The sequence below is a fragment of the Fistularia commersonii genome, chromosome 18, assembly GCF_037954325.1.
Source record: "Fistularia commersonii isolate RoL2024-O1a breed Wild chromosome 18, RoL_Fcom_v1.0, whole genome shotgun sequence".
Lineage (NCBI taxonomy): Eukaryota > Metazoa > Chordata > Actinopteri > Syngnathiformes > Fistulariidae > Fistularia > Fistularia commersonii.
This window is the reverse complement of record NC_141301.1, coordinates 15,262,221-15,276,711: the sequence shown is the minus strand read 5'-3', so window position 1 is coordinate 15,276,711 and position 14,491 is coordinate 15,262,221. Positions and strand designations below refer to the sequence as shown.

Here is a 14,491-nt window from a genome sequence, read left to right as displayed (position 1 = left end):
GTGCAGAGAAATGAAGATATTCAACCAGTGAACATGTTGAATGTCAATACATTTTTGAATGTCAACAACCTTTTCTTCATAAATGATAAAAAAATTCAAAGTTAAACTTAATAAGAGTAGCCAAGGTTGCAAAAAATGAGAAGGATGTCGGTCTTCTTCTTCTTCTCTCAGAAAATCCACCTTCTCCATCTAAACCACTTCTCTGGATCCTCCTCTCTCACAAAGAATCTTCTTTGGTTTTCCTCCAAACCTCTAATTCCAGCTTCCGTCTACCAATATATTCACTATCCCTCCTCTGTCCGTGACCCTCCATCCATCCATCCATCCATCCATCCATCCATCTATCCATCCATCTATCCATCCATCTATCCATCCATCCATCCATCCATCCATCCATCCATCCATCCATCCATCCATCCATCCATCCATCCATCCATCCATCCATCCTCCCCGGACCGGTCGCCAGTCCATCGCAGAGCCGCAAACAAAGACAGACAATATTCACTCACTCATTCGGGGCAAGACTTTGACACTTTATAGTTTTATTTGTATTTCTTATTTCTTATTTTTATGTTTTACTTGAAACTCTGGCACAACTTTTTCCTTTGGGATAAATAAAGTTGTTCTTATTCTTATTTCTTATTCTTGATTTTCCCAATCTTTTCCACGAGGAGAACATGCAGACTCCACCCGGCATCTGTGTCGTCCCTCTGATGGACTCATTCCTGATCTTCTCCATCCTGGTCGCTCCCAAAGAGAACCTTAACATCTTCATCTCTGCCACCTCCAGCTCTGCCTCCTGTCTTCTGGTCATTGTCGGTGTTTGTGGATCATCTCGCCACCGTCTCCTCCACCTTTCCTTTCCTTCTGGCTGATGTTCTTCTATCTCTTCGTACCCCTGACACTTTTCTCCACCTGTTCCAACCTGCTTGAACTCGTTTCTTCACCTCTTTCCCACTCCGTCCTGCGCTGTAAGTACTTCAAATCCTCCACCTTCTTGATCTCCGCTCCCTGTATCCTCAGCGTTCCTCTCCTTCGCACACATCGCTCATGTCGGTCAGGTTTTGCGAGCGATGCGGTGACTCCTCCGGTCCCTGAACACACCATGTAGGTTCCTCCTCCTCTTCCAGATGCTTCCAGCTCCAGCTTCCAGTCGATGTGCATTGTTGGAGTTGTGTGAGTTTAATCTTGCGGCAACAAAAATAAGCTTCCCTCAAATCTCATCCATCTTTTCTTCTCTTTTTGATCCTTTTCCGACGGCCGTCAATCATTTAAAATGTCAAAATGATTGGATTCCCAGAAAAAACAGAAAAAGTGTCGCCGATGGCCTTTGCGGGGATTCCGGTGGGTTAAAACGTTTCAACCGAAGGGAGATAAGTAACACCGTAAAAGAGAAGACCTTAAATGCAGGCGTGAAGGGATCAGAGAGGATTCACCGAGTTCATGAAAACAAAACGGCGGCAGGAGTTGGTCTCCTTCTGGAGCTCCGAGGGTCGGCGACGGCTCCCGGCAGCGCCACGCATCCCAGAAACACCGTGACCTACTTAGCTGATGGCTGCCGCGCGACGATTAGTGCTTCTTCGGAAAAAAAAACAAAACAACTAATCTTGCTTTAGTTTACAAACGACTAAGATTTAAAGAAAATCTAAATACCGGAGTGAAAAGGAGGGATTACAGGGATAAAAAGCGTCACGCACCTGAGCAGACAAACAGCCGGGTCGCGTCAGGCGGTAAATGGAGCTGCTTAAAACCCGGCGAGCTTCCCGAGGACTGAATTATTTATCTCTTCATCCATTTTAGGTTGAGGTGCGGTCACAGGAGCCGCCGACTCCGCCGTGCACCCAAATTCAGCATTATTATATTTTAAATCACAAAACGCAGAGAAATCACGTAAAGTCAGCGCGTCATCATCATCATCATCATCAAGAAGTATTCCAAATCAAAGTCCAAATCAGCTTTATCGTCAAATTCTCCACGTGTGCTAGACGTTTAAAATAATATAAGTCAGTGAATAAAAAATAAAAAACAGAGTGCATATTTGAACTATCGAGTACAAAGTTCACGCAGATGCAATCGAGTGCAGCGGCGTCAAACGTGCGGCCCATCGGGGGTCCGATCCAATTTGGAAAAAACACATACAAATCATGAACTACTTGTTTGAAATAAAAACACGGTTCCTGTATTGTCACTTAGGGCTGCAACACGGCAACACGATGTGACTCACAACTTACATTAGATGGCAGCAAAGCGGATTTCGGGTTTGCAAATAGCATTTTTACTTATCGTTAGAAATTGACTTGCTTTTCTGTCGGAGCCGACACCCTCATACGCAAGATTTTGTAGTCAAAAAAGAGAAAAGTTGACATGGAGGGAAGGATTTTCCAAGAAAAATGGACCACTTCTTATTTGTTGGTTGAGGTTAATAAGAAACCCGTACGCTCGGTGTGGATGCAGCGAGTTTCGGTGCCACGATGAGACTCGCCGTGGTGAAAAATACAAGAAAATGCACAGAGAACCCGAGAAAACAGAACTGAGGCCTCGTGTTGGTGAAATTGCAGTTAATTTGCGATATTCAGAACTGTGCAATATTTCATTTCATAACAGCTACACTACAATTTTTCCTTTTATCATACTATTGTGCACTCCTTACCTCACTTGTTACTAAGACACTTATAGTTTTATCACTTGTTACTAAGACACTTATAGTTTTATCACTTGTTACTAAGACACTTATAGTTTTATCACTTGTTTACTAAGACACTTTATAGTTTCACGGAGACACTTTATAGTTTATTTTTATTTCTAATTCTGCCTTTTTCTTTTTGTTATTTATTACTGCTATATTTTCTCTAACTCTGGCACAACAATTTCCTTCGGGATTAATAAAGTTGTTCTTATCTTATCTTATGTTATTTCCTAATGAATCTCAGGTTGTTTGACATATATAAAGATTTTTATAATGTACCTGTTCCCCTTTGCACTAAAATAAAGAAAAGATGTGGACTTAGTGTTACTTCTAGGTAATTACGCTATGATTTTACTAATCCGACCCCCTCGTGGTACTCAGGTGAAAGGATGGTAGAGATAAAAACCTGAAATGTATAAATATATGTGATTTGAATCTGAATAAAAAGAGGCGCAGCAGAGTTTTAAGTACAAATCAGTCCTGTAAGTAAAACCGTCTAACAGAAAGTGAAAAATGAAGGGGATTTAAAGGCACAAAAAAGTCGATCAAACTCGCACAAACCGACCGTCCGCAGCGTCTTAATGCGCCGCCATCTTGGATGGAAAAAAAAAACAAACGTTACGCCGGTCACGCCGTCCATCACCTCCTCCGAGCCAGAGCTTTTTATTTCTTATATATTTTCTTCCGGAAGGAGGGAAGCGATCCGTTGGCTCTCACAGGACTGTAGAATGAGTTTTTTTGCGTGAGGTCGGTTCTTGTCGGCGACACTGAAACCGTTCACGTCTGATTCGTTCTTGATTGCCAATTTGCTTCACGCCAGCAGCTGCGTTTGCCTCACGCGCTCCTCTGATCGCGGCGGCCGCTTTGCAGCTCAGCACGGCGGCGGGTTCGACACGACACCCAAACGCACTTTACCCACGACTCGTCCTTCCTCTGAACAGAGTCCAGGGGTTTGTAGCGCCTCCCTCAATCAGACGGACTGGATTGCGTTGTTCACGGAGAATGAAAGGCGTAACGGTCGTGCCTTTCCAGGGTCGGCAATAATAATTATAATAATAACAATAATGATAATAATAATAATAATAATAATAATGATGATGATAGCAATCATTGTTGTCCCTGTGATTATTATAATATTATCATTGTTTTTGATTTTGTTGTTGTTGTTGTTGTGATTATTATTATTTTCATCATTGTTGTTGTGATTATTATAATCACAACAATAATTATAATAATAAAATCATAATAATAATAATGATTATGATAATAATCATTGTTGTTCCTGTGATTATTATTATATTGTCATTGCTTTTGATTTTGTTGTTGTTGTTGTGATTATTATTATTTTTAACATTGTTGTTGTGATTATTATTATTACTAATGTTGTTGAGATTTTTATTATCATTATTATCATTATTATTATTATTGTGATTTTCATTATTATTAATATTATTGTGATTTTCATTATTATTAATATCATTACTATTTTCATTATTATTATTATTATTATTTGGTTATTGTTGTTGTTGTTGTTGCACACTCCCATGTTGTCACATCCAAAAGTGCAATTAATTTGAAGTCAGCGAACTCCAAACTAGTTGTGTGAGACGTTCTCACGACTGTTGTTGGTCCTAGTCGTCGTTTGAATTTAAAACATAATTATGATAATCAGTTGCACCGGTTTTGACCCTGGATGGGCCCTGGAGGGGTTTCATTAGATGAAGGGTAAAGATGATGCCGGTCAGGTTACCTTGACAGGCTCTATGAAGAATCTAAAAAAAAGTCTAATTCGTGAAATAACAATTGTTTCATCCTTCACACGGGAAAGTGGAGTGCATTTCCGGATCAGCGCGTCGGAACCAAGACTTCCCATCCCGACAGAATCCCAGCACTGGGATCCGCCATTAATCAAAAGACGAACAACTTATTTGTGCTCCTCGGCTGCGTCTTTGTCGGCGAGGATTCTCTCGGACGCCGTTCCTCCTCGGCCTCGGCGAGCCGCCGGGGAGGAGCTGCACTTTGGCGCCGTCGCCACTAGAGGGCGCTCCAGAGCCACCGGAACCCGGTGCAGCTCTTACCGTCCACGCCAGCGTTTCCTTCCTTTCTCCTCATGCTCTCTGCGTGACTCAGCTTCCAACAGACACTCCGTCTGGAATGCGTTCATTCACTCATTCATCGCTTGGCGCGACGGAGAAACCGGAGTGTGACGCGGTCGGTGAACAAGTGCGCTGAAATGAATGCGATAAACTATCCAAAGTATGCAGAGCGTCTTTTGCACCGCAGCCAAAACACTCAACCGCGGCCTCGCAGTTGCCTTGAGCCCGGAGGGTTTGTCATGTAATCGCAGAAAGAAAACATAAACAGGCTCTCGCGCGTGAATAGTCCTTACATAAGAGTTCCATCAGGGCTGAAGACGTGGGAGCAGAGGAGTCCACTTCACTTGTGACGCCGCGAGAGCCGGCGGATGACGTCAACGCGACAGCTTGATTTGGCTCCGATGAGGAGTGACAAAGTCGACGCTTTTTTCCGGAAAAAGGACCTTCTCGGGCTCTGAGAAGAAGTCCGTCCCGGCGTCGGGTAGCTAAAGCGTCGAGCGTTGCGAGCGGGCACAAACGGCGACCCGAACTCGGCGGTTTCAGACGCGTTTTTTTTGTCTTCGGGGATCCCCGTCGTCGTCCTGGATCACGATGAGTCGGTCCGACCCCGGCTGGATATCGATCCGGTATCGAGCGGAGAGGCCGGCGGGGATGAGAAGGAGCTCGGCTGCTACACGGGCTCGAGCTGAAGGTGGCATTCTTTGATCCAGGCGGGGATATTGGCAGGAGGAGATCCACGCCGGCGCTCCGAGGTCGTCCGGCGGGGATGACGGGAAGATCCGGGCTCTGGAACCATTCGGAGGGGATGAGCGAGCGAGAAGAAACGAGAAGGGGATTAGACACGGACACTCGAGGCATCCCGTCGTGGAAAAGCCGTCGGGTTTGGATCCTCCTCTCCCCCGGAGATCATCTCAGAGATCCGCCTCGGAGATGGGAAAGGGGCCGAGGTTTTTCGGAGGACCGCCGTGCCAGAATGGCGCGGACGGAAGAAAGTAATTCCGTTCCCGACAGGAGGGGCGTTCTTAGCGGTTTGGTTCGGATGGAGGGTTTTCAGAAATCTAAAAAAACCCGAGCCTCATTTTTATTTTATTTATTTATTTTTTTTTTTGAGGTGAGACAAAGGTGTCGGAGTGAAGTGGAACGACCGGCTCATCATTTGAGAGGATTTTCATATGAAAGTTGTTTAATCAGATCGCTAACCCACGCCGCGACGTTCCGGATGCCCTCCTGTTACCATGGGAACGATTTCCAGGCGCAGTTAGAACAAATAAATAGCATAAAACAAGTCCCGCAAACAGGACCGAAGAAATTAATTTGTAAAATCCGCGGGATCCGACGGGGGAAACTAATGTTTCGCGACGAGTCAATGAGAGGGTGAACGGTTGAACCTCCACAAAAGATCTGGGACGGAGAGACGTTTCAAACACTCATAGCAGAAAGCGCAAGAAAAGTGATCAAAAATAGAAAAACTAAGAATACACACTAAATACACATGTTGCATCGAAGCAATTTTATTAATTTTATCGCTGTTGTTGCTGTTGTGTTGAATTACTACATTTGAATATTGCAGTATTATATAAAATATGATATCAAATATTATTATTACTATTATCTTTGTGTCAAGTGACAGTTCTTGACGCTCTCGTTGTAGCGTTTTCGTCGTGAGCGTTGAGAAGCGAGGGGAAAATGCGATATTTCTAACAAAGTATAGTGTACCGTAAGCAGCCTCATACAGGCTCATTATATGAGTTTATGGGATGCAGTCGCGCTCCTCCGGGGCCTTTCCAGTCCCGTGCACAGCGGCTCAGTGCGAGCGGCTCTCAGACAATGTGACACCGCCGTTAAAAAAAGCGGGACAAAAAAGAAAGCGGCTCAGCGCTGCCAGGCATTGCTCCCTCTGCTGGCAAGGATCCTGCAAAATAAGAAAGTGGAGCCTCGGAGCGAAATGCCATTTTTAGGGAATAACTGCTTACCTTTGCATCCTGGTGCACGGGATGTAAATAACTCGTTGCTGTTGGCCCTGCGCTGCTCCGACACCCCGGCTATAAATAAACTCAGGAGGCCTCCAGGCTGTCTGGGGGTCTTTTGCACTTGCACTCTAATAGAAAAGTATAGAGAAGGCCAGAGGGAGCTGCACTGTGTTTTTGTAGACCTAGAAAAGGCATATGACAGGGTGCCAAGAGAGGAGCTCTGGTATTGTATGAGGAAGTCTGGAGTGGCAGAGAAGTATGTTAGACTGGTGCAGGACATGTATGCTCGCTGTGAGACACTGGTACGGTGTGCTGTAGGGGTAACAGAGAAGTTCAAGGTGGAGGTGGGACTCCATCAGGGATCAGCTCTGAGCCCCTTCTTGTTCGCACCGGTGATGGACAGGCTGACAGATGAGGTTAGACAGGAATCTCCATGGACCGTGAAGTTTGCGGATGACATCGTGATCTCCAGTGAGAGCAGACAACGGGTAGAGGAACATCTGGAGAGGTGGAGGTATGCTTTGGAAAGGAGTGGAATGAAAGTTAGTCGCAGCAAGACAGAATATATGTGTGTGAATGAGAGGAACTCGGGTGGAACGGTGAGGCTACGGGAGTGGAGATCAAGAAGCTGGAGGATTTCAGGTACTTGGGGTCAACAGTCCAGAGCAACGGAGAGTGTGGAAAGGAGGTGAAGAGACGGTCCAAGCAGGTTGGAATGGGTGGAGAAAAGTGTCAGGGGTACGAAGAGATAGAAGACTTTCAGCCAGAATAAAAGGAAAGGTGTACAAGACAGTGGTGAGACCAGCGATGATGTTTGGACTAGAAACTGTTCCAATGACCAAAAGACAGCGGGCAGAACGAGAGGTTGCAGAGATGAAGATGTTGAGGTTCTCTTTGGGAGTGACCAGGATGGATAGGATCAGGAATGAGTCTGTCAGAGGGACGGCACATGTTAGATGTTTTGGAGAGAAGGTCAGAGAAGCCAGACTGAGATGGTTGGGTCATGGACAGAGGAGGGATAGAGAATATATTGGTAGACGGATGCTGGAATTGGAGCTGCCAGGCAGGAGGTCTGGAGGAAGACCAAAGAGAAGATCTATGGACGTAGTGAGAGAAGATATGAAGGTAGTTGTTGTGAGAGAGGAGGATCCAGAGAATAGGGTTAGATGGAGAAAGTTGACTCGCTGTGGCGACACCTGAAGCCGAAAGAAGAAGGAGAAGACTTTTACATGACACACACACACACACACACACACACACACACACACACACACACTAGGGTGAAAGAAGCTCTGCTCACGCGACTTATATCGTCTGCTGACAGGGGATCTCAGCGGGTCGACACCTACAGCCCTCGTTCGTTGAATGAGAGACAACAGGGGCTCAGCGGAGGCCATTAGCATAGCATAGCGAGCGCCGCCCGCGCCGAATGCTAACTCGTCTTCCCGCTCTGAGGGCATCGCTCGTCCAGGAGGGGAGGAGGGGAGTTACCGCTTCGCTCGCTGCGGCGCCGGGAGAGCCGGACAATATGGGGTTTGTCAGGAGCCAGAAGGGGGATCGGAGATGCAGAAGGTCAGAGGCGGGGGGGCCGAGAGGCCGACAGCTGAAGCTGGCGCTCTTCACCGCGGTCGGACGGACGGACCGCCGCATCCCGCCGTCGACACAAACGCGATCCACCTCCGGCGACGACGACAGCAAGCGCTCTGATAAATTCCTCTCCCACGCACCTACGGCGGAAAACAAACAAACAAACAAAAGCGCTGAATAAACCGTCTCGGTCGTGTCGCAACCGGTTGTGATTTGTCCATCTTCTATCCAGAAGTTCGGGGTTCTTGGCGAGGATAACGCTTCCGCTTGAAGCTTCTCGCCGTGAAATTAATTCAAGAAGCCGCGCCGTTCGGAAAGCTTATGATGAGGCTTTAAATATAAGTACGAACGTTATCCTTCACACCACTCATCCCTGGTGTCTTTCAGCAAAACCATGCCAGACTCAATTGCAGATATGTGCAAATATCAAAGCGTATATATATCACGCTGGATTTGTATTAAATACCGCGGCGACGGGTTAGTCGGCTTTTCCCGCGCAGAAATGACAAAATAAATAAACAGCTCTTTTATGTGACTTGTATTAACAGAGAAAGTCAAGTTGAAGGTGGGACTTCATCGGGGATCGGCTCCTGTTTGCAGTGGTGATGGACAGGATGACAAATGAGGTGAGACAGGAATCTCCATGGACCGTGATGTTTGCAGATGACATTGGGATTTGTTGGGAACAGGTGGAGGAACATCTAGAGAGGTGGAGGTACGATCTGGAAAGGAGAGGAATGACGGTAAATGAGTGTGAATGTGTGTGAATGAGAGGAACGCTGAGGCGATAGGGAGTGGAGATCGAGAAGTTGGAGGATTTCAGTTGGCGGAGATGAAGATGTTCAGGTTCTCTTTGGGAGCAACCAAGACGGAGAGGATCAGGAATGCGTCCGTCGGAGGGACGGCACATGGTAGATGCTTTGGAGAGAAGGTCAGAGATGGTTGGGTCATGGACAGAGGAGGGAGAGTGACTATATTGGTAGACGGATGCTGGAACTGGAGGTCTAGAGGAAGACCAAAGAGAAGATGGATGGATTTTGAGTGAGGATATGAAGGTAGTTATTGTTAGAGAGGAGGATACAGAGAATAGGATTAGATGGAGAAGGTTGATTGGCTGCGGCGACCCCTGAAGGGAAAAGGTGTAAGGGAAAGAAGAAGAAGGTATGACTTGTATGCACGGGGGATAATTGGGTCGCTTTCATGCGATCTGATAAAGTAATAGTTCCTGCGTGATCAACAAACACAACTTGATTAAAAGGAACACAACGGTGGGTGAAAACCGGGCAGGACTCAATTAGCCGAGCTCCATGAAGTAATTTCAGAGGATCCGTCGATATCTTCTCTTCAGTGGCAGAAAATAAGAGCGGCGCTCCCACTGACACCCCAAAGATCTCAGCCGCTCTCCTGGAGAGACGCTTCTGTTTTACGCCTCTTTAGTCTTTGTGGTGTGTAATTAGGTCCACGCTTCCAGCGAGGCAGAGACGAAAGCATTGTGGCCTTCCTTTTGTGTCACGGCCCGCAACAGACATCTGGACTTCTCTTGTGTTGCCCAATTTCCCGTTCTATTCAGTCGAGACAAAGGCCGGCGGGCATCTGACCATCTGAAAGTCACTCTCCATCACGCCGGGTTTCTCGCGGTCTGACACCAACACAATGGGGTGCCGGAGGCGGGGGAGGACCGGGTCCGGCTGGGGAGAGCGAGTCCACGACCCCCAGGGGAACCGCGACCCTGTCCAGGACTCCCAGGGTTCAGGACCTCCGGGGGCCCAAAGGTCTCAGCAAGGGGCCAATAGTTGGGGGCGACGCAACAGCTGTTTAATGCATTTGTCCGGAGTCACTCGTGGGGCCACCGGGAACGTCAACACGACCGTCATGGAGGCCGAGAAGGGTGCAGGGTGTTGGCGCTCACGGCCACAAGGTCCCCGGTTTTGGTTTCCGGGTGCGGAGTTGCCATTTTTCCGTCGAAATCCGGACTTGAATTTCTTCACTTGAAGACGTTTCGCCCGTCGTTTCAGAGGGTTCTTCGGTTCTCCACCTTCTCCTTGTGTCCGCCTGGAGCTCCCCGGGGTTCCCAGTGGAGGACGTGTGAATGAGATGTTGTACGGGACTGTCTCCAAAAATTAGAATATTGTGATACGGTTTTTAGTTGAGTTTTAGTTTAAAAAGTTTATTAGGACAGTGTACAACTACATCAAGCACAGAGGCAGAGAGAGATGTTTGTACCAGATTGTAGCTCATAGCTAATTTCCATCTGTAGTCCCGGGAAGACAAACAAATATAAAACTTTACAAATAGACAATATATATAAAATGTACAAATAGGCAATAAAAATATATATAAAATATACAAATAGGCAATACAATATATAGAAAATATATAGAAAATATACAAATAGGCAATACAATATTTATAAAATATATAGAAAATATACAAATAAGCAATAAAATATATGTAAAATATATATAAAATATACAAATAGGCAATAAAATATATATAAAATATATAGAAAATATACAAATAGGCAATGAAATATATAGAAAATATATAGAAAATATACAAATAGGCAATAAAATATTTAGAAAATATATAGAAAATATACAAATGGGCAATAAAATATATATTAAATATATATGACATATACAAATAGGCAATAAAATAACTATACAGTATATAAACAGGCAATAAAATAAGTCAAACCCAAGTTGAAAGTGATATTGTTGTGATATTATTTCCGTAATTTCTGAATGATAAGCCGCAAATTTTTTCACTTCAACAACGGTGCGGCTAATATATTGATTTTTTTTTTCGGGGGGGAGGGGGCTGATGAGCTTCACGCTAAAACATTTATCCTCGTCACATTGGACCGATGAAATAACCGAGTCTGTTCGACATCAACGACTTTTTCGGTTTCAGTGCGCAGGAGGAAGCCCAAGATAGCGACCGGCTAGCCGGTGCGGCTTATATTGAGGTGCGCTCAATAGTCCAGAAATCACGGTAGTTTGGTCATCTGAAGGGTAACATCTGATGGCGAAATACCCGTCTGGTAATGTTAGTGTGAGCATGTTTGGTGCTCCAGAATCCATTTTTAATCCATTTGCAAAGGTGTAAAACTCAGTCATGTTCTTTAGATTGTCTGGAAGCGCGTTGATGGCTTCATAGGAAAAGACAGATTGACGAAAGGGAGACTTTCTTTCGGGAACATATTTTCTGAGACAGTCCTGTAGGTCTCCTGCGATGGATCCGTCCGGTGGTCCGATGACGGCGGAGAAGTCCTCCAGGAAGTCCTCCGACCCCGAGGGCAGGATCTGAAGAGCGGATAATGAACGAAGGTGGCCGTGACGGTGCGGAGGTGTTATCGTCACCTCGCGGTGAGAGTAGGAACCAAGGCCACGATACAACAGCGTTCAGTCACGACTGTTTATAAAGCAGAAAATAACACACTGGTGTGAAAGGCTTTTGCCATTACGTGCATCTCAGTCCAAGAACACACACACACCCACACACACACACACACACAAGAGCACCACTAAATGATCGCAATCTCTCCCGATCAATATCCAGCTGGTCTCAAGGGGGAAGAATAATCCTCTCTGTGATCCTGGAACACGTTGCTTATTCTCCATGGTGACGTGATGCGGCAGGGCGAGAGCGAGCGGGGAACGTCTGAGCTCCGGCTCCGCCGTGGAGGTCAACGGGAGGAAACCACAGGAGAAGGAGATGTTTGAGATCTTCAGGGACGTCGAAGGATGAGAGTCCCTTCGTGAGGTGGGTCACTTTTCACTTTGGAGATTCAACAAACCAGAGATCGAATCCACTAACGGGTTGTTTTGCTCGTTGTTGATCCTCCGGCGTGGAAGAGAGCAGGCGTGACCGCGCGTGGACGTGCACGTGGAGAAGATGGACCGTGAAGATCCAGGTAAAGAAGGACCAGGACACGACCGCTGCACACAAGAACAGCGACATAGAAATGCAATGTTTTACATGTTTTAAACCAGCAACATCTGGCTTTCTGCTCTGAGAGATGGAATTGAAGGACAGCAGAAGATAGATAGATAGATAGATAGATAGATAGATAGATAGATAGATAGATAGATAGATAGATAGATAGATAGATAAATGGATAGATGGATGGATGGATGGATGGATGGATGGATAGCAGTGACGTGCATTGACGTCATCACCGCATGTCTCTTCCTCATATTTGAATGGTAAATGTGAATTTTATTTAGCTATTTTGATAAAAAAAAATAACTAAAAATGGCAGAGTTACGTGGAAAATAACTTGATAGTACAAATTACTGAATAAATATAAACATTTAATTTATTTTTTCATTCTGCATATTTTGCTTTCTGTGATGACAGGTGATAGATAGATAGATAGATAGATAGATAGATAGATAGATAGATAGATAGATAGATAGATAGATAGATAGATAGATAGATAGCTACTTTATTCATCCCACAGGGAAATTGGTTTGTCAAAGCTGCAGGTCCATCTGCACATTAGCTGGGTGGAGATAGATAGCATCACCTTAAGATACACGGGTGGTATCAACACACACACACACCTTTTTTGTGTTTTTCCTTCGGGGGTCACCACATGAAGATATATATAGGTATATATAAAATAGAATGAGAATACAAATATTGAGGCAGAACAGCAGATTAAATATGTGCATGTGTGTGTGCATATATATGTGTGTACACACACATATATATATATATATATACAAAAAGAATGAGATGGATATAGAATCTCTCTCACTGTTTACACACACACACACACACACACACACACACACACTTTCTTTTTTGTGTTTTTCCTTCGGGGGTCACCACATGAAGATATATACAAAACAGAATGAGGTGAATACAAATATCAAGGCAGAACGGCAAATTAAATATGTGCATGTGTGTGTGCATGCGTGTGTGCATGCATGTGTGTGTGTGTGTGTGTGTGTGTGTGTGTGTGTGTGTATACACACACAGGGTGAGATGGATGTCATTGGTCATTGTAATATATATAATACGATATAATATTTCTCATATATATACATGCAAAAAGAATGAGATGGATATAGAATCTCTCACTTTAAACACACACACACACACACACACACACACACACACACACACACACACACACACATATAAGTGTGCGTGTGCGTGTGTAGATGCATGTACAGACTGGGATGAGATGAATCACTTGGTAAATTCTTACATTTTACTTTTGATATGTACATCAACTATGTACACACACACACACACACTCACACACACACGCGCGCGCGCGCACACGCACAGAGGGATGTAGGGTGGGAGGGAGCAGCAGATGTCGTGCGTGTCTCTTTAAAGCGGCGGAGCTGGCGGGTTGGCTGCGGTTCCCGCGGCTGTGCGTGTGCGGCGCGTCGGATCCGCGCACGGCGGAGCTTCCGAGCGGAGGCGGCGTTCACCTCCTTCTTCACCTCCTCCTTCTTCTCCTCCTTCTTCTTCTTCTTCTTCTCCTTCTTCTCCTCTTCCTCCCTTTCTGCCCGGAGCCGCCGCGGGAGCGTGAAGTGATGCTGCTGAGTTTTGTTGTTCTCTTTCTCCGGGGCGGCGCTCCATCTCCATCTCCATCTCCACCTCCATCTCCATCTCCATCTCCATCTCCATCTCCATCTCCATCTCCTCCTCCTCTCCTTCATCCTCCTCTTCCTCCCGCCGACTCTTTGGAGAAGTTTGGCGAGATGATGTTCCTCGCCTGAGAAGCTCCGGCTCTGGGCTTGCAGAGTCCGCGGAGCTGCGCTTCTGGGACGAGATGGACTTTGGACGTTTCCTCCACCTGATCTTCTCGCTGTCCGCCCTCACCTCAGGTAGGCTTCCACACGCACTGGACGGCCAGATGTTTTCAGCTGGATTTCCGTGCACGCTTTTCTTTCTCTCCGGCGGGGGGAAGCCGATCCGGTGCGGTCATTGTTGCGTTCGGGAGCGGCACCTCCACCCGCAGCGGCCACTTCTTCCAAGTCATTATTACAATAATAATAATTATTATAACCGCTTTTATTTGAAGAGCGCACGTTGTCTGCGTGGGGAAAAAATAGATTTCAGGGGGTTTATTTTTGATTACCTTTCAGTGCGGGATTATAAATTTAACCGCCGCTTTAATAGCAGCT

General features: G+C 45.7%; 1 protein-coding gene across 3 annotated transcripts in view; it reads left to right on the top strand.

The window, feature by feature from the left end:
- Window positions 1–13,717: 13,717 nt before the first annotated feature.
- Window positions 13,718–14,491, top strand: part of LOC147224560 (roundabout homolog 2) — a 60,183-nt gene continuing 59,409 nt past the window's right edge. For all 3 annotated transcript variants that reach the window (XM_086164577.1, XM_086164576.1, XM_086164578.1), the window contains exon 1: window positions 13,718–14,191. In XM_086164577.1, coding sequence (XP_086020703.1) covers window positions 14,137–14,191 — 55 coding nt within the window. In that variant the 5' untranslated portion in view covers window positions 13,718–14,136. The remainder of the gene's footprint in view (window positions 14,192–14,491) is intronic.